Source organism: Xenopus laevis, chromosome 1L, assembly GCF_017654675.1.
Source record: "Xenopus laevis strain J_2021 chromosome 1L, Xenopus_laevis_v10.1, whole genome shotgun sequence".
Taxonomy (NCBI): domain Eukaryota; kingdom Metazoa; phylum Chordata; class Amphibia; order Anura; family Pipidae; genus Xenopus; species Xenopus laevis.
The window spans coordinates 76,515,552-76,537,045 of NC_054371.1; the positions used below are offsets into that span (position 1 = coordinate 76,515,552).

Genomic DNA, 21,494 nt, shown 5'->3' on the forward strand with positions numbered 1-21,494 from the left:
ATGTGGATTGTTTTGTTGCTATTGGTGTTTGTTTAGGAGTAGATAATGTGTTGGAGAGATTTTTACATCTTGACAAAATCATCTAAAGAACACTTGTATTCTTCTTGAATGCACTCTTCACTCATCCTTTCAAGAGCTTAAAATTATGAACTGTTTAAAAGTAATAATAAGGACAGATAAGTGTTTCCATATCCCTACCATAAATACGGTTTATTGCAGATGTACAGTATGTACGGTTCCCAGTAATTGCCTCCTTACGTTTACATTTAGAATTCTGACATGATGACTAAAAAAGAAAACATTACAGAACACCTCTTATTTCATAAAGATGAGAACTATGTCATAGGGAGAGCAGCAGGCACATTCCATTATTCATCCTAATTCATATTCTGTTCTTTTTAGAGGGCCTTTCGTTTTAAATATTTTAATCATAACAGGAGCAAGGCTGACACATTTGTGTTGCTTTAAATCATTTTTTTAATTGAATTGATGTGTCGGGGTACACTTCTGTGGACCTGGAGAAAGTAACTTAAAGGGATACTGTCATGGGAAATAGTTTTTTTTTCCAAATTAATCAGTTAATATTGCTGCGCCAGCAGAATTCTGCACTGAAAAGCATTTCTCAAAAGAGCAAACAGATTTTTTTATATTCAATTTTGAAATCTGACATGGGGCTAGACATGTCAATTTCCCAGCTGCCCCTGGTCATGTGACTTGTGCCTGCACTTTAGGAGAGAAATGCTTTTTGGCAGGATGCTGTTTTTCCTTCTCAATGTAACTGAATGTGTCTCAGTGGGACATGGGTTTTTACTATTGAGTGTTGTTCTTAGATCTACCAGGCAGCTGTTATCTTGTGTTAGGTAGCTGCTATCTGGTTACCTTCCCATTGTTCTGTTGTTAGGCTGCTGGGGGGGGGAAGGGAGGGGGATGATATCACTCCAACTTGCAGTACAGCAGTAAAGAGTGATTGAAGTTTATCAGAGCACAAGTCACATGACTTGGGGCAGCTGGGAAATTGACAATATGTCTAGCCCCATGTCAGGTTTCAAAATTGAAAATTAAAAATTCGGTTTGCTCTTTTGAGAAATGGATTTCAGTGCAGAATTCTGCTGGAGCAGCACTATTAACTGATTCATTTCCCATGACAGTATGTATCCCTTTAAGGGATAGGTAACATTGAGAAAATATTAACAATCAGGAGCATAAATGAACATGAGATAAAACAGTAGACAGTTGTGAGGGTGGCAGGCTGAAATTTAATTTAACAGGCCAGAGGTCAGGGCAGGAGTCAGAGAAAAAATAAGTCCATGTAATAGAGCAGAGGGCGGACCAAGCAGCAAGCAGCTACTGAGTCCATGTAACAACCCAGCAGTCAGGGCATGCAGTTCTAGAAAGGTGAAGTCAAAACCAGGAGTTCAGAAGATACAGGATGAGAACTAGCATTTGCATTCTCATTTGCATTTTCATGAATTTTGGAACACAGCACTCAGGAGAAGTTTAACTCAGGAAGGCTGAGTCACAGATAGTGGCATTATGGTCCAGCAATCAGGAACAGAAAGGGGCAGATTTACATCTAATGCCACAATTAGGGACCAGACAGAACTAGACAAGATGGACTTAATTACTGTTCTTAAAGATTCAATTAAGCCAAATATGGCTCTTCAGCTATGATTTAACTATAGCCTCTAACAGCTGAGGACTGGAGGTTGTAGTTTAATGGCAGGGTTTTAAGTTCAGTGTCCCTGCTTTGAACCATGAACCTTTGCATCTTGGCTAACAGTTGTATGCTTGGGATTCACGAGAACTTGATATAACAATTTAATATCAGTACTGATTATTAACAACATGTCAGTGGGTCCTGGAATACAAACATTATTTTAGCACTAGGGGTGTTCTTTTGTTTTTTTAAATTTTTTTCAACTTCATCTATTTTAATAAAAAGCTCAGATATCCTGTGACATCAGCCTCCCTGTCTAGTGATCCGAGCCAAAAGGCAACACTGCCACTTGCCAAACCAAACTGGCTTCTTGCAGTTATGTTTGATTCACTATTTATTGCCATATCCTATGTGAATGTGAGCTGAATGTAAACCAGCAGAACGACATAGTCATGGAATCTGGCTCTACCTCACAGGTTATGGTAATAAGATATTAGCTGCATGCTGTAGGTTTATGTTGTGTGAACTCTGGTTTGAATTTGTGTGAAAGAGTGTTAACCCTAGAATTGTATACATCTATAAAATCAATAAATGTAATCATATGAGTGTTGGATTATTCATGGCATGTTTATAGTATATTAAGAAGAATGTTTCCATTTTATTTTGTTTTCCCTGCACCTTCCATGGCCGCCCAGAGAACCACACTGGTTGTCTAAAGCCTTACACAGTCTATGGGGCCTATTGATTAACATTGGGATTTCCTTTTTTTTTGTTCTCACAAATCATAATTTTTCTCTAAAAATTCAAGTTTTTAAAACTCAAAAAAATTTGAGATTTATTAAGTATAAATACTGATCTAAAAAACTCAAATTTTTAGAAGTTAGAGAGATATTTGTATTTTTTTTTGCATTTGTTTTCCATTTCTTCTTTTTATATTCAGATCTTTCATGGCATTCGTCATTTTAGACAGATTTTAATTGCGGTTTCAAAACACTCTAGTACCACTAAAAATCAACCTTTATAAATAATTGGGCCTCCCCAAGTACAGGAAATGCCCCCCATAGATGCCACCATGCATTTTCAATGGTCAGTAAATGCATTTCAACCGAAGGGTACTTTTAATTTTTTTTTTTTTTTCAATCAAGTTTTTCCTCATTTTCTTCTCTGTTCATCTTCTATTAACATACAGTATATCACTTTTGATGAATAACCCATAATTTTAATGGGTTATGAGAGCAAATATAATATTATGGTAAGTTGTGACAAAAATTCTGTGCATTCCGCTTTAAAAAAAAATAAAAAAACAGTTTTCATTAGAAAGTGCCCAGAACAAGTGGCAGAGGAAACTGTACAACCCATCTGTCACGTAGTTTAATGTTTTCTTGATGGATTTTTATTCTTCTTTTTGCAGTTCATATAGTGTTTATGCACTTTTTTTAAATAAATGAATGTATGCCAAAAAGTATGGATTATTGTATTGTAAAACCAGCAAAATGCCAGAAATGCATAGAAAATGATTTACTCATTAAATAAGTAAAAAAGACCAATTGCACTATGCATTATCTTCTATCCAAATTTGCTTGCAGGTTTGGAAACCTTTGCTTGTATCGCTGAAAATCATGCATGATTGTATAATTGACCCCACAAAAAAGCCATCTCTAGGGCATCTGGTTAGTTTCACGCAACTGATATCCTGTCAGAAGTAACACATACAAACCTTTTGCATATAAAACAAACTTTTATTGCACAAATATAAAAAAATATATGGTGAGAAATTCTTAATATTTTCTCGGGCAAGAGGGACCTTTTAAATTGTTATGTGTCTGAGCTATTACCTAGCAAAGTCATTTTAAAGAATTAAACAATGCATAGTGCATTTGCAAATTCCTTCTCTCTGGGATCCAGATCCTGTGCAGTTGGACTCATAAAAAGTTAATTGGGCCCTATTTTGCCAAATCCCAGCAATCTCTGTATGATAAGTGGGTCTTTCAATGGAAAAGTGAACTTGGCTCCTGAAAAATATTAGTACTTACTGTATCACCTTCTTGTTTTGTGTCTTTCATTCACATTTTTTTTCAAGTATTTTTATTGACACTTAGCTTCTTTACATAGAGTCATGAATTCCATTTAAGTGTTTGCCTTACTTTCATTGTTTTACAGATTGTGAAACATGGATATATTGCCTTTGTGTTATAATATTATATATAAGATGGGGGTTATTAAAAATGAGTGGGTTGATCTAGGGACTTGGAACAGAGGGTCGTAAAAAGACAATAGAGGGAAAGGTGATATGTAGACCTCCAAATGGATAAGTCACATGAAAACAGTTTGACATGGGCCACGATTACAGAAGTTTTCACGTAATCAGGGAAGGGGAAATGAAAATGAATGCACCATCTATAAAACAATTCTGATCACCAAGTAGACCTGCATTTGGTACATTTGTGTTCTAAAAGTCTTTACGGTGGCACAACCTCAATAGTGTGTTCAGGGAGGCTGCACTTGCACAGGGGAGTCCCTGCAATGTAGGAATGAGTCTTAAAAGTTAAATAAAACAGGCAAAGGTGCAGACTTTGATAGCTTGTGACTTGTACTGTAGCAATCATTTTTAATACTTCAGTGGAAACTTTATCCATGGTGGCATGTAGCAGGTGGCATCCGCAGAGAAAACAGAGAAATTGTGAGCACTTGTCCTAACCCACGCTACAGCATTGTGAATATATAAACTCACATGCTATGTCAAGGCCCCTCCTTACACTGCCTGTGTACTAAGGTAAATTTAAAAACATTTAAAACCATTAAACCCCTGGCAGCAATGTGTATATGTTTGATTGAGTGGTAGAACTATGTTCACTATCCTTTGTACTGAATCTGGAACATGGAGGCATTTATATCGTAGTTCTAAGTGGATCGTTGGGATGAACAAAGTACAATACTTCTTGGCAACAGGGTGGAATTTGTTTCACCAAGCTTTCAAATGCCAGCTATTTTATATAGATTTGTAACACTTTTATGGGGCTGATTGGCTAACATCGATGCTAAATTGCAGCAGAGCAGTTGTTCATAGCAACCAAGCAGCAATAGGTTTTAATTCGATTTCTAGCGGTAAAATCAAAGCAAATATTGCACTGATGGCTATAAGTAACAACACTGGTAAAATGTTGCACTTGTATTAGAAAATTAGCTCTGCCTTTTTCACGAACAACCCTAAATGTGCGTGTTTAATTCAATCACTAGGGGGCAGATTTATCAAAATGTGAGTTCAGATTTTAATATATAAAACTCACCCATGTTCTATTCTTTCCTATGGCATTTTTTATCAAATGGGGAGTTTTCACCAATTGATTTGCAATAAAGTCGATAACATTGCCACATTTAAATCCGCTTGTTGAAGCACAGCTGTGTTCCTCTCTGCAAAGGTAAGGATCACAGTTTAATAATAAATCCTGCAGCAAATATTTATCCGTGCCACTAGCAAAGCAAAATCCCATAGGAGTGAATAGAACATGGGTGAGTTTTTATTAATTAAAATCTGAACTCACATTTTGACAAATCTGCCCCTAGGTATTCAATTCTGGAAACTCTATAATATTGAAAAATACACTAGTTCTGAAAGCTATATTCTTAATGTTCAATTCTTTTCAATAAAACTGACTACATAATGACCACAGGGTCAAATATCTAACTGTTCATCCAGTGGATTGTCTGCTGGGGCTTGGTGCAGTCTGGGCACACATGGCCAACTGCACTTATTTGATAGAGCAACCTGTGGGTGGAACAGTCTTGTTAGTGGAAAGTTCAAGAAATGTTTGCATGGTTTCTCCTAGACTAATGATAACACACATAAGGCGAACAGTTGGTCTGGCGTTCTTTTTTGACCCAGTGATTGCACCAGAGAATTAGCATACAAAATAATTAATTGATATCCATTTTAATCATACAGTTAGATGGATATCAACTACATTGTATAAAAAGCTTTATGTACCAGCTTGAGAACCTAGTGCTGCAGTCAAGATAACGACAAAGTCCCCAGCATTTGACTGCCATTGGGCCAATACTAACACAATAACATAAAAATATAAAGAAAACATCTAATAATGGGTTTCACGGTATGTAACGTACCTGATTTTTTTTTCTATTCTGCTTTTTAGAAAGGCTGGTGGTGGTAGCAGAACACTATCCAAAAAGTCTCGAAGACTTGCTACGGGAAGGAACACCTGTGAGGTACTGTATACAAAGGTGTCAGCATTGTACCACATATTATGTTTCTCTTGTGGATGATGTCATGTACATAAGCAGTTTCTAGTTGTCTATAATATTCTGTGTACCCTCCAGCTAAGATGCCAATTCCTATGTGGCAAAAGGAGTCTTAGTTGGAAGGTAGCAGACCTCTGCTCTGTATGCAGTATATACTGTGTATATGTATAGTTAAGACATAGTGCATCGTATGGCAAAAAACTGATATATACTTAAATGGCAATTAAAGAAGGAATATTAGGAAGTAAGTATGCAATGTACAAGCACATGGCCTTACAGTAGCTGAACACAAATGACTAGGAATAAAGATTTCTTCATTATCAATGAGTCGTTTTATATCCAAGCAGCATTATGCCTAGGGTTAAATCAAATGCCAAATTCTTTTTAAAGTTTTTGGTTGCTTGTCACAGTCGGGGGACTGTGACAGCCATTGCAAAATATTGTACTTCTCCCTCTCCATAAATGCCTTTGTAGATTTTGAAGTGTGTGTAGGGTCATTGTCTTGTTGGAATATCCAATCCCTGCGTAACTTCAACTTTGTGACTGACTAGCCCCAGTCCCTGAACTAGCCACACAGCCCCACAACATGATGGAACCTCCACCAAATTTTACAGTAGGTAGCAGGTGTTTTTCTGGGAATGCGGTGTTCTTCTTCCGCCATGCAAAGCACTTTTTGTTATGACCAAATAACTAAATTTTTGTCTCATCATTTCAAAGCACTTTGTTCCAAAATGTCTAAATGAGCTTTTGTATACAACAAGCGACTCTGTTTGTGGCGTGAGTGCAGAAAGGGCTTCTTTCTCATCAGCCTGCTATATAGATGTTCTTTGTGCAAATTGCACTGAATTGTAGAACGATGTATAGACCATCTGCAGCAAAATGTTCTTGCAGGTCTTTGGAGGTGATCTTTGGGTTGTCTGTAACTATTCTCACAATCCTCTGCATATGCTGCGCCTGTATTTTTCTTGGCCTGCCAGACCTGGGTTTTACAGCAACTGTGCCTGTGGCCTTCCATTTCCTGATTACTTTCCTTCCATTTGAAACTGACAGTTTAAACCTCTGAGATAGCTTTTTGTAGCCTTCCCCTTAACCACGATACTGAACAATCTTTGTTTTCAGATCTTTGGAGCTTTGCTTTGAGGATCCCATGCTGTCACTCGTCAAAGGACAGTCAAACAGAAGCACAACTTGCAATTCGCCAACTTAAATACCTTTTCTCATGATTGGACACACCTGCCTATAAAGTTCAAGGCTTAACAAGCTAATCCAACCAGTTGTCAGTAATCAGTATTGAGCAGTTACATGCATTCAAATTAGCAAAATTGCAAGGGTACCCAAATTTTTGCACAGCAACTTTTTCACATTTGATTTAATGTCATACAACTGAATACTGCTTCACTAAAATCTTTGTTCAGAAAACACCCCAGTACTCGGATGTTCCTGGGAAAATGAAAGACATACCACTGTTATCTTTTTTGTTGAAAGTTGAGTAAATTATTATGCAGGCTTAGAGGGGTTCCCACATTTTTTCATATGTCTGTATTTCCTCTTCTATAGCAATATTAAAGAGCTGTAAATACCAAAAAAAGGTAAAGAAAAATAGCTATTTTTCATGATGTAGGGATTGTATACAATAAAAATACATTATTTTATGCACAAAACTTCAACTGATTTGGAAAGCCTTCTGTCTCTTGTACATGACAATATATGATCAGATATGTATAGTATAGTTGTATGGAGATTTCTATAGATCAAAAACTTTCAGGACTAAATTACCAAATTCTCAAATACAGCATACTTTAGATTCCATAGCCAAAAAAATCCTATAAATATGAACGTATGGGGTCTACTAAACACTTTGACACCCAATATGCATATATTTACCAAACAATGCAGTGTACAGAGACCCCCAAATGAAAATAGTGCATGTGAATTTTCATGTATGCACCCAGTATGTGTAGTATGTGCCATAAGGCCCACTAACAGTAGGGAGACACTAGGCAACCATATTATTTTCTTAAAATCTGCATTCTAAAAAACCCAAAATGGATATATACATCTTTCTACTGCAAACTACCGAATTGTGGAAAGCTATGCTAAATGTACCAGTCTTTATTAAATTTCTGAAAATCATTACAAAGTTAGCATTTTACCCCATTATATGCTTCACATTTCATAAGGTACCAGAAAAAACCATCGTAAATATGTAAGTCAGGCCAGTTAATGCCCAATATGCTTAGATTTACCAAACTATGTTGGGTAAAAAGACCCCAAATGGATATATACAGTCATATGAAAACGTTTTTGAACCCCTCTCAGCCTGCATAACAATTTACTTTTCTAAACAAAGATTTTTAGTGAAGCAGTATTCAGTTGAATAGAATTAAATCAAATGTGAAAAACTGGCTGTGCAAAAATTTGGGTAATTTTGCTAATTTGAATGCATGTAACTGCTCAATACTGATTACTGGCAACACCAAATTGGTTGGATTAACTCTTCAAGCCTTGAACTTCATATAGAGGCGTGTCCAATCATGAGAAAAGGTATTTAAGATGGCCAATTGCAAGTTGTGCTTCTGTTTGACTCTTCTCTGAAGAGTGACCCCATGGAATCCTCAAAGCAACTCTTAAAAGATCTGAAAACAAAGATTGTTCAGTATCATGGTTTAGGGGAAGGCTACAAAAAGCTATCTCAGAGGTTTAAACTGTTAGTTTCAACTGTAAGGAATGTAATCAGGAAATGGAAGGTCACAGACACAGTTGCTGTAAAATCCAGGTCTGGCAGACCAAGAAAAATACAGGAGCAGCATATGCAGAGGATTGTGAGTGATTACAGACAACCCAAAGATCACCTCTAAAGACCTGCAAGAACATCTTGTTGCAGATGCTGTATTTGTACATCGTTCTACAATTCAGTGCAATTTACACAAAGAACATCTGTATGATAGGGTGATGAGAAAGAAGCCCTTTCTGCACTCACGCCACAGAGTCGCTTGTTGTATGCAAAAGCTCATTTAGACAAGCCACAGTCATTTTGGAACTAAGTGCTTTGGACTGATGAGACAAAAATTTAGTTATTTGGTCATAACAAAGCACTTTGCATGGTGAAAGAAGAACACCATATTCCAAGAAAAACACCTGCTACCTAATGTCAAATTTGGTGGAGGGTCCATCATGCTGTGTGGCTAGTTCAGGGACTGGTGCCCTTGTTAAAGTCGAGGGTCGGATGAATTCAACCCAATATCAACAAATTCTTCAGGATAATGTTCAAGCATCAGTCACAAAGTTGAAGTTACACAGGGGTTGGATATTCCAACGAGACAATGATCCTAAACACACTTGGAAATCCACAAAGGCATTTATGCAGAGGGAGAAGTACAATTTTCTGGAATGGGAGTCACAGTCCACCGACTTGAATATCATCGAAAATCTGTGGCATGATTTGAAGCAGGCTGTCCATGCTTGGCAGCCATCAAATTTAGCTGAACTGGAGAGATTTTGTATGGATGAATGGTCAAAAATACTGCCATCCAAATTCCAGACTCATCAAAGGCTATAGGAGGCGCCTAGAGGCTGTTACATTTGCAAAAGGAGGCTCAACTAGGTATTGATGTAATATTTCTGTTTGGGTACCAGCATTTATGCACATATCTAATTTTGGTATGATACATATTGCATATTTTCTGTTAATTCACTAACGTTATGTTTATGTGTATATATGTATGTATGTGTGTGTATATATATATATATATATATATATATATATATATATATATATATATATATATATATATATATATATATATATATATTATAAGGAAATTGCTACTTTGAAAGATCAACCAATGATGAACAAAACATCAAAGAATTAAGAGGGGTTCCCAAACTTTTTCATTTGACTGTATATATACCATATACACTTGCATATCTTGGTTGGCAACATTTGGCCATTTGGATCAAACATCTGCAAATGAAGCAGGAAAGAGAAGACATGCACAGTGTAGATTGAGTCCTGAACTTCCTTATTCACAGCTTGCATATCTTTGCTTTTTGCCTTGTTGCTGATCCCTTAAGAGTGCAGAGAGCTGAGAGAGATTGAGCAGCGCTGAACCACAACAAAACAGTTTTGTTTAAATGGTAAATAAAACATTAGAGAGATTATTAACCCTTTAAGTGCCAGCAGAATTTCACATTTTGGTTACGCGAAATGCCAGCCGTTTTTGAAACATTTTGTGCTCTCTCACTTTAGGGGCATTTTCTGAGGGGAAACCTATAGTTTACCTAGGAAAACTATACATTGTTTTTTTCGGTAGAAACTGAGCTTTCTAAATCTGCCTGAGTTTTCATGTATTTCCACCTGTGCAAAAAAATTTATAGTGCTAAATACCAAAAAAAATTGAAAAATTACCATTTTTCATCGTATATCAATTTATACCAGAAAAATATTTCATTTTAGGGATGAAAATCCAACTGATTTGGAAAGCCTTATGTCTCTCGAACGTGCCAATACCAGATATGTATAGTTTTAGGGAGATTTAGGATTTCTGTACAGCAAAAACTCCCGGCAGTATATTACCGAATTTTGAAAGCACTAAGGCAGAAAACAGCATGCTTTAGATTCCAAGGCAAAAATCCTGAAACCGTAGGTTTACCCCAGAAACCATACATTTTTGAAAAGTACACATTCTGCCGATTACAAAATGGGTAACTATGTCTCTCTACTCCCAACTACCAAACATAAAAGCTTGTCTGAAAATAGCGGTTTTTCAAAAAAAATTCAAAATTCTGAAAAATCATTTCAAAGGTTTTATTTTGCTGCTCCGCATATCCCAAACTATATTAGGTACCAAGAAAAAGCACCTGAAATATGATTGCCAGGGGTCCACTGAACAGTTTGATACCCATTATGCATAGGTTTACCAAAGTATCTGGCATTTAGAGACACCAATATGAAGTTAGCACATCCAAATTGATCAGGACTTTACTTCAGCTACTGGGAAATCAACACATTGACTGCATTTTTTGTGGGGTAAAAACACAGAAATATATGTTTACCCCCCAAACCCATATATTTTTGGAAAGTACACATTCTACTGAATCTAAAATGGGTACCCATGCCTTTCTGCTCCAAACTACTGAGTCGCAAGGCTTTCCCAAAATTGTCGGTTTTGGTGAAATATCTGAAAATTGCCTCAAACCTTCAACTTCCCAGCACCATATCGCCCATGTATCATTACGTACTAAGAAAAAGCACCCTAAATATGATTGCCAGGGTTCCTCTGAACATTTTGGTGGTCATTGTTCATAAGTTTACCAAAGTATCTGGCATTTAGAGGCCCCAAAATGAAGTTAGCGCATACAAACAGTCCCGTGGGTAACTTCAGCTAATGAAAGATCAACACATTGACTGCATTTTTGTGGGGTAAAAACACAGAAATATATGTTTACCCCCCAAAACCCATATATTTTTGGAAAGTACACATTCTACCGAATCTAAAATGGGTACCCATGCCTTTCTGCTCCAAACTACTGAGTCGCAAGGCTTTCCCAAAATTGTCGGTTTTGGTGAAATATCTGAAAATTGCCTCAAAGCTTCAACTTCCCAGCACCATATCACCCATGTATCGTTACGCACCAAAAAAAAGCACCCTAAATATGATTGCCAGGGTTCCTCCAAACAATTTGGTGGCCATTGTTCATAGGTTTACCAAAGTATCTGGCATTTAGAGGCCTCAAAATGAAGTTAGCGCATACAAATAGTCCTGTGGGTAACTTCATCTAATGAAAAATCAACACATTGACTGCATTTTTGTGGGGTAAAAACACAGAAATATATGTTTACCCCCCAAACCCATATATTTTTGGAAAGTACACATTCTACTGAATCTAAAATGGGTACCCATGCCTTTCTGCTCCAAACTACTGAGTCGCAAGGCTTTCCCAAAGTTGTCGGTTTTGGTGAAATATCTGAAAATTGCCTCAAAGCTTCAACTTCCCAGCACCATATCACCCATGTGTCATTACGTACTAAGAAAAAGCACCCTAAATATGATTGCCAGGGTTCCTCTGAACATTTTGGTGGCCATTGTTCATAAGTTTACCAAAGTGTCTGGCATTTAGAGGCCCCAAAATGAAGTTAGCGCATACAAACAGTCCCGTGGGTAACTTCATCTAATGAAAAATCAACACATTGACTGCATTTTTGTGGGGTAAAAACACAGAAATATATGTTTACCCCCCAAACCCATATATTTTTGGAAAGTACACATTCTACTGAATCTAAAATGGGTACCCTTGCCTTTCTGCTCCAAACTACTGAGTCGCAAGGCTTTGCCACATTTGTCGGTTTTGGTGAAATATCTGAAGATTGCCTCAAAGCTTCAACTTCTCAGCACCATATCACCCATGTATCGTTATGCACCAAGAAAAAGCACCCTAAATATGATTGCCAGGGTTCCTCCGAACAGTTTGGTGGCCATTGTTCATAGGTTTACCAAAGTATCTGGCATTTAGAGGCCCCAAAATGAAGTTAGTGCATACAAATAGTCCTGTGGGTAACTTCAGCTAATGAAAGATCAACACATTGACTGCATTTTTGTGGGGTAAAAACACAGAAATATATGTTTACCCCCCAAACCCATACATTTTTGGAAAGTACACATTCTACAGAATCTAAAATGGGTACCCATGCCTTATTGCTCCAAACTACTGAGTCGCCAGGCTTTCCCAAAGTTGTCGGTTTTGGTGAAATATCTGAAAATTGCCTCAAAGCTTCAACTTCCCAGTACCATATCACCCATGTGTCATTACGTACTAAGAAAAAGCACCCTAAATATGATTGCCAGGGTTCCTCTGAACATTTTGGTGGCCATTGTTCATAAGTTTACCAAAGTATCTGGCATTTAGAGGCCCCAAAATGAAGTTAGCGCATACAAACAGTCCCGTGGGTAACTTCAGCTAATGAAAAATCAACAGATTGACTGCATTTTTGTGGGGTAAAAACACAGAAATATATGTTTACCCCCCAAAACCCATATATTTTTGGAAAGTACACATTCTACAGAATCTAAAATGGGTACCCATGCCTTTCTGCTCCAAACTACTGAGTCGCAAGGCTTTCCCACAATTGTCGGTTTTGGTGAAATATCTGAAAATTGCCTCAAAGCTTCAACTTCTCAGCACCATATCACCCATGTATCGTTATGCACCAAGAAAAAGCACCCTAAATATGATTGCCAGGGTCCCTCCGAACAGTTTGGTGGCCATTGTTCATAGGTTTACCAAAGTATCTGGCATTTAGAGGCCCCAAAATGAAGTTAGCGCATACAAATAGTCCTGTGGGTAACTTCAGCTAATGAAAGATCAACACATTGACTGCATTTTTGTGGGGTAAAAACACAGAAATATATGTTTACCCCCCAAACCCATACATTTTTGGAAAGTACACATTCTACAGAATCTAAAATGGGTACCCATGCCTTATTGCTCCAAACTACCGAGTCGCAAGGCTTTCCCAAAGTTGCCGGTTTTGGTGAAATATCTGAAAATTGCCTCAAAGCTTCAACTTCCCAGCACCATATCACCCATGTGTCATTACGTACTAAGAAAAAGCACCCTAAATATGATTGCCAGGGTTCCTCTGAACATTTTGGTGGCCATTGTTCATAAGTTTACCAAAGTATCTGGCATTTAGAGGCCCCAAAATGAAGTTAGCGCATACAAACAGTCCCGTGGGTAACTTCAGCTAATGAAAAATCAACACATTGACTGCATTTTTGCGGGGTAAAAACACAGAAATATATGTTTACCCCCCAAACCCATATATTTTTGGAAAGTACACATTCTACGGAATCTAAAATAGGTACCCATGCCTTTCTGCTCCAAACTACTGAGTCGCAAGGCTTTGCCAAATTTGGCGGTTTTGGTGAAATATCTGGAAATTGCCTCAAAGCTTCAACTTTCCAGCATCGTATTGTCCATGTATCATTACCAGCATAAAGCATCCTAAATATAAACATAGGGGTCTACTAAACAGTTTGATGCCCAATATGCATAGATATACCAAACTATGTGGCGCACAGAGACCCCCAAATGACAATATGTATAGACATTTTCACGGCTGACGCGCTGGCTGCTGCAATATAACCACTCAGTGTGTGTATTATGCGACATTAGACCACCTAACAGTACAGAGACCCCAGAAAACCATATATTTTCAGAAAGTACACATTCTGACGAATCCAATATGGGTAAATAAGTGTTTCTACTGCAAACTGCCAAACTGCAAAGCAATGCTGAACATAACGGTTTTTATCAAATTTCTGAAAATTGTCACAAAGCTTGAATTTTACCCCATTATATGCCTCACATTTCGTAACTTATCAGCATAAAACATCCTAAATATGAACGCCAGGGGTCTACTAAACACTTTGATGCCCAATATGCATAGATAAACCAAACTATGTGGCGCACAGAGACCCCCAAATGACAATAGTGTATATACATTTTCACGGCTGACGCGCGCTGGCTGCTGCAATATGAGCACCTGGTGTGTGTAATATGCGACATTAGACCCCCCTAACAGTACAGAGACCCCAGAAAACCATATATTTTCAGAAAGTACACATTCTGACGAATCCAATATGGGTAAATATGTGTTCCTACTGCAAACTGCCAAACTGCAAAGCAATGCTGAACGTAACGGTTTTTATCAAATTTCTGAAAATTGTCAGAAAGCTTGAATTTTACCCCATTATATGCCCCACATTTCGTAACTTATCAGCATAAAACATCCTAAATATGAACGCCAGGGGTCTACTGAACACTTTGATGCCCAATATGCATAGATATACTAAACTATGTGGCGCACAGAGACCCCCAAATGACAATAGTGTATATACATTTTCACGGCTGATGCGCTGGCTGCTGCAATATAAGCACCTGGTGTGTGTATTATGCGACATTAGTCCCCCCTAAAAGTACAGAGACCCCAGAAAACCATATATTTTCAGAAAGTACACATTCTGACGAATCCAATATGGTTAAATAAGTGTTTCTACTGCAAACTGCCAGACTGCAAATCAATGCTGAACGTAACCGTTTTTATCAAATTTCTGAAAATCGTCACAAAGCTTGAATTTTACCCCATTATATGCCCCACATTTCGTAACTTATCAGCATAAAACATCCTAAATATGAACGCCAGGGGTCTACTGAACACTTTGATGCCCAATATGCATAGATATACCAAACTATGTGGCGCACAGAGACCCCCAAATGACAATAGTGTATATACATTTTCACGGCTGACGCGCTGGCTGCTGCAATATAAGCACCTGGTGTGTGTATTATGCGACATTAGACCCCCCTAACAGTACAGAGACCCCAGAAAACCATATATTTTCAGAAAGTACACATTCTGACGAATCCAATATGGGTAAATGTGTGTTTCTACTGCAAACTGCCAAACTGCAAAGCAATGCTGAACATAACGGTTTTTATCAAATTTTTGAAAATCGTCAGAAAGATTGAATTTTACCCCATTATATGCCCCACATTTCGTAACGTATCAGCATAAAACATCCTAAATATGAACGCCAGAGGTCTACTGAACACTTTGATGCCCAATATGCATAGATATACCAAACTATGTGGCGCACAGAGACCCCCAAATGACAATAGTGTATATACATTTTCACAGCTGACGCGCTGGCTGCTGCAATATAAGCACCTGGTGTGTGTATTATGCGACATTAGACCCCCCTAACAGTACAGAGACCCCAGAAAACCATATATTTTCAGAAAGTACACATTCTGACGAATCCAATATGGGTAAATATGTGTTCCTACTGCAAACTGCCAAACTGCAAAGCAATGCTGAACGTAACGGTTTTTATCAAATTTCTGAAAATTGTCAGAAAGCTTGAATTTTACCCCATTATATGCCCCACATTTCGTAACTTATCAGCATAAAACATCCTAAATATGAACGCCAGGGGTCTACTGAACACTTTGATGCCCAATATGCATAGATATACTAAACTATGTGGCGCACAGAGACCCCCAAATGACAATAGTGTATATACATTTTCACGGCTGATGCGCTGGCTGCTGCAATATAAGCACCTGGTGTGTGTATTATGCGACATTAGTCCCCCCTAAAAGTACAGAGACCCCAGAAAACCATATATTTTCAGAAAGTACACATTCTGACGAATCCAATATGGTTAAATAAGTGTTTCTACTGCAAACTGCCAGACTGCAAATCAATGCTGAACGTAACCGTTTTTATCAAATTTCTGAAAATCGTCACAAAGCTTGAATTTTACCCCATTATATGCCCCACATTTCGTAACTTATCAGCATAAAACATCCTAAATATGAACGCCAGGGGTCTACTGAACACTTTGATGCCCAATATGCATAGATATACCAAACTATGTGGCGCACAGAGACCCCCAAATGACAATAGTGTATATACATTTTCACGGCTGACGCGCTGGCTGCTGCAATATAAGCACCTGGTGTGTGTATTATGCGACATTAGACCCCCCTAACAGTACAGAGACCCCAGAAAACCATATATTTTCAGAAAGTACACATTCTGACGAATCCAATATGGGTAAATGTGTGTTTCTACTGCAAACTGCCAAACTGCAAAGCAATGCTGAACATAACGGTTTTTATCAAATTTTTGAAAATCGTCAGAAAGATTGAATTTTACCCCATTATATGCCCCACATTTCGTAACGTATCAGCATAAAACATCCTAAATATGAACGCCAGAGGTCTACTGAACACTTTGATGCCCAATATGCATAGATATACCAAACTATGTGGCGCACAGAGACCCCCAAATGACAATAGTGTATATACATTTTCACAGCTGACGCGCTGGCTGCTGCAATATAAGCACCTGGTGTGTGTATTATGCGACATTAGACCCCCCTAACAGTACAGAGACCCCAGAAAACCATATATTTTCAGAAAGTACACATTCTGACGAATCCAATATGGGTAAATAAGTGTTTCTACTGCAAACTGCCAAACTGCAAAGCAATGCTGAACATAACGGTTTTTATCAAATTTCTGAAAATTGTCAGAAAGCTTGAATTTTACCCCATTATATGCCCCACATTTCGTAACGTATCAGCATAAAACATCCTAAATATGAACGCCAGAGGTCTACTGAACACTTTGATGCCCAATATGCATAGATATACCAAACTATGTGGCGCACAGAGACCCCCAAATGGATATATAGTAGATAAAATTTACAAGGCAAAACAAAATAAGGCAGTAAAGGGTGAAATGCAAAAAAATCCAATAAAACCACAAAAATCAATGTTTTTTTTCCAGACTAGTGTTATCGGCCGTCAGAATCACAGTTTGAATATTTTAGATGGGCCAAACAGGTTCTACGGCTAGAAACAAGTGAACACAACATATGCAGAGCTGAAAATGCAATAAAATGGCTAAAAATTCAATAAAATGGCTAAAAATGCACCAAAATACCCAAAATTGCAATATAATCACCGAAATAACATACAAAAGGTATTGCACAGTACGGTTAGCGAATACGCTATGCGTAATGGCAATAAAACATTTTTTTCAGCCAAAAAAAGAAACGATGCGATAAGAAAAAAAAAAAAAGCCACAATGCCATGTATTTGCGTGTGCGTGTGTACAAATGGTAAATTACATGTTATGTGCGCGTGTGTGCGTGTGCACATGTGTGTAAGTGCAGTGAGTGTAAGTGACCCCCCCAATCCCCAAAAATGTATGTGAAAGTGTGTGTAAGTGTGAATCTAAGTGTGTATTACTGTAATAAGTGTGTTGGTGTGTTTGTGTGTGTAATTGTTGCACTAACCTGAAAAAGTCGCTGGAGACTGTTGCAGGCGATCAGGAAGAGCCTCTGGAAGACATCTGCCTCGTGGTTCCTGTCTGTGTGCTGTGGGGGCGGAGATCGTCGATCCGGTGCAGGCTGCAGCAGCAGGACACGTAAGTAACACGTGCCTGCTGCTGTTTTTGGGCCCCTGGGCGATCGCGCCCCAGGGGCCACTCGATCCCCTGCTCTGCTCGTTGCCTAGGGGCAGGGGATCGAGCAGGAACGGAGCGAACGGCTCTAACAGCCGCTCCTCCGCTCCTGAACCAGGAAATGCTGCAGAACGTAGAATCTACGTTCTGTGGCATTTCAAGTACCTTTGCCACAGAACGTAGATTCTACGATCTGTGGCATTTAAAAGGTTAAATGATCCCCTTATATATTTATACATAGTTATCAGAACCTGTTAAGGGCCTCTCCTCCAGAGTAAACAACCCCAACTTTGCCAATCTTTCCTCATAGCTGAGATTTTCCATACATTTTATCAGCTTCTCTGGACCCTCTCTAACTCAGTAATGTCCCTTTGGGGGGATAGGGCTGGAGATCAAAACTATATAGCATATTCTAGATGGATCCTTACCAGTGCTTCTCCTCCCGCAAATGTATGCCCTTTTTAATATAGCTGAAAACCTTATTTGCCCTTGCAGCTTCTGACTGCCTTTGCTTGTTATATCCAAGTTTATTATCTACATTATGGATTTGCCAAGTGCAGTCCCATTATGGTATAAGTAGCTTGCATATTTTTACATCCAGGGTGCATGACTTTACATTTATCAACATTAAATCTCATATGCCACTTAACTTCCCAGCAATTTTTTCAAGATCCTGGTTAGAATTAATTGGGCTGCATAGTTTTGTGTCATCAGCAAACACTGAAAATTACTTACAATACCCTCCCCTTAGTCATTAATGAGCAAGTTAAATACAGAAGTGGACCGAATACAGAAGCCGGGGGGCACCACTTTATACCAAGTAAACACCACACTTTGCTCATTAACAACCACCCTTTGGTACCCATTCCTATAGCCAGTTTCCTATCCATGTGCAAATGAATGCATGAAGCCAAACAGCTCTTTTTAGTTTAGAAAGCAGTCGTTTGTGGGGCACTGTATCAAACACAGAATCCAAATAGATAACATCTTCTGCACCCTTCTGTCCAGCATCTTATTAACCTCATCATCATTAAGCAGGATTAAAAAAGCTAATAAAGGAGTAAAATTTTCTATTGCCACTGTCTCTCTGAAGCAAAGTATAGCCGCTGATATTTACTGCCCAGTCATGTGACTCATTCAGCCATGTTTCGGCATCACCAATCACATAATATTTCCCCTCCAGTGCCAACACCTCCAGCTCTCCAATTTTACCAGACTCCTTGCATTTCAAAACATATTTAACACTGGTACATTTAATACTGGCACAACATGTGGTCCTTCTTGTCCTTAACAGTACCCCAAACCAAATCTCCTTCCCAATTTTCTTTTCTATGCCCACTACCTCACCTACCCTATTTCCATAGAATTCCTCACTGCACCCTCCCCCATGCCTAGTTTAAAATCTCCTTCAACCCTCTAGCCATCTTCTGAACCAAAGCAGCTGCACCATCATCATTGAGGTACAGCCCTTCCCTAGAAAAGAGCTAATAGCCATTGAGAAATCGGCCTAATTCTCCAGAAACCAAGCAACACCAACCTCTCAGCCATATTTTAATCTCCCTAAGTTCCTGCAGCCTTCTTAACTTTGCTCATGGCACAGGTGATATCTCTGAGAAGATGACCTTGGAAGTCCTTGCCCTTAACTTGTTTTTTAAAATTATTCTTGAGGACTTTCCTCCCCTTCTCTTACTTTGTCATTGGTACCTATGTGTGCCAAGACCAACGGGTCTTCCCCACCCCTGCCAATAATCTGTTCACTCATTCCACCACATGCCGAAGCCTAGCACCAGGCGTGCAGCAGACATTTTGGCATAAAGGTCCTTGTGACAGATTACCCTATCCACCTTTCTAATAATTGAATTCCCTTTAACTAAAACCTGCCTTTCTCCTGCGTCGCTTTGTTGGGACACAGGATACAGTAGGTTATAGCTGATATCATTAGGAGGCAGGACACAACAAGAAGAACTAGCTCCTCCTCCACTGGCTATACCCCTCCAGAGGGTGGAACCGTAATCAGTTTTAACGAGTGAAAGAGAGCAGCCACTTCCCTTGTGGGGGTAAGTATTCTCCTACATTGGAAAAATCTCGCTTACCACATAAAGTGGAATGGGTCACGTGGCACTCTGCCGGTTGCGCCATTGGGAACCGCGCATGAGAGATACACACTGGTTTTTTTTGCCTTCCAGAGGAAAAGGTGGTCTCCACACAGTGTCCATGTCTGAGAGAACAGGTGAGTCTCTTTTTTTCCACGGGGGCTAAATCCTCGGTAAAATACTTGCCAAGTGCCGTAAAAGATTACCTTCAGGCCATAAGGAGCCGGTTTGTTCAAAATGGAAGCCCTCAGAACAAGGGTCTGAACCCCCAGGACCTGGTCCCAGAAATTTATCTCCACCAAGATGGGAGGATGATGATTGTTCAGATGAACAGGAGGAGGAAACCCCTAAATTCTCCTCAGAAGCTATAGATACTATGATTATTCCAGTTTTAGAGACTCTTAAGCTACAAGAGCCCCGGGGCAGCTCTGACACCGCTAAGTCTCTTTTCAATCTTAACAGCAGATGTTCACCAATGTTTCCTGCACATGCTCAACTTGATCAGATAATTCAACATGAGTGGGACATGCCCGAGAAGCGTTACCAAGCAAACCGCAGGTTCCTTAAGCTGTACCCTTTCCAAACAGAGGTTACTGGAAAATGGGCTTCACCACCAGCAGTGGACGCTCTGGTCTCAAGGTTTTTCAACAACACAGCCCTGCCTGTCCCTGATGCATCATCCTTCATGAACAAAAAGATGGAGGGTCTGCTCCATTCTCTCTTCTCTGCATCGGGCACATACCTTCATCCAGTCTTAGCCACAGACTGGGTAAGCAGAGCTATCCAGTCATAGTCTGACTCATTACTCCAAGCCATTCTCTCAGGAGCCCCACATCACGAGCTCTCCCAATGGGCAGCTCAAATTAAAGAGGCAAGCAATTACATTTGCGAAGCTTCCCTGGACGCTGCCCAAGGATCAGCAGAACTTCAGCGCTGTCAGTAGTGGTCCGTAGGGCACTATGGATGAAGTTGTGGTCAGCAGACTTTTCTTATAAAAAATTCTTAGCTTCCCTTCCATTCAAGGGTAAGCTACTCTTTGGTCCTGACCTGGACAAAATTATCAGTCAAGCTACAGGGGACAAGAGTACAGTACCTTTTTGCACAACCAAAGGCACGCATTTTGTTTCGAGGGGGAAAGTTTTTTCGTCCCTCACAGAGCAAAAGTTCGAGATTTTCTCCAACTCAACAGACATCTTCAAGCAGAGGGCGCTTTGGAGGTAGACCCAGATCCACCTGGCAAAACCGCAAACCTTCCTTGGAGACAGTCACAGCAGTAGTGCAGGTGTGTCCATAACACCATACCTGGACGACCTGCTAATCAAGGTTTCTTACTTTGAGGAAGCCAAAAGCTCACTCCACTTCTCCATGACCAAGCTAAGAGAACTGGGGTGGTGCATCAATTTGGAAAAGTCTTCCCTAATTCCCAGCCAATCCATGATTTTTCTGGGGAT

General features: G+C 39.1%; 1 protein-coding gene across 1 annotated transcript in view; it reads left to right on the plus strand.

Annotated features, from left to right (window-relative positions):
• tbck.L (TBC1 domain containing kinase L homeolog) overlaps positions 1–21,494 on the plus strand; it is a 156,674-nt gene that overhangs the window by 9,326 nt on the left and 125,854 nt on the right. The window contains 1 exon segment of the mRNA NM_001093662.1: positions 5,809–5,881. Coding sequence (NP_001087131.1) covers positions 5,809–5,881 — 73 coding nt within the window.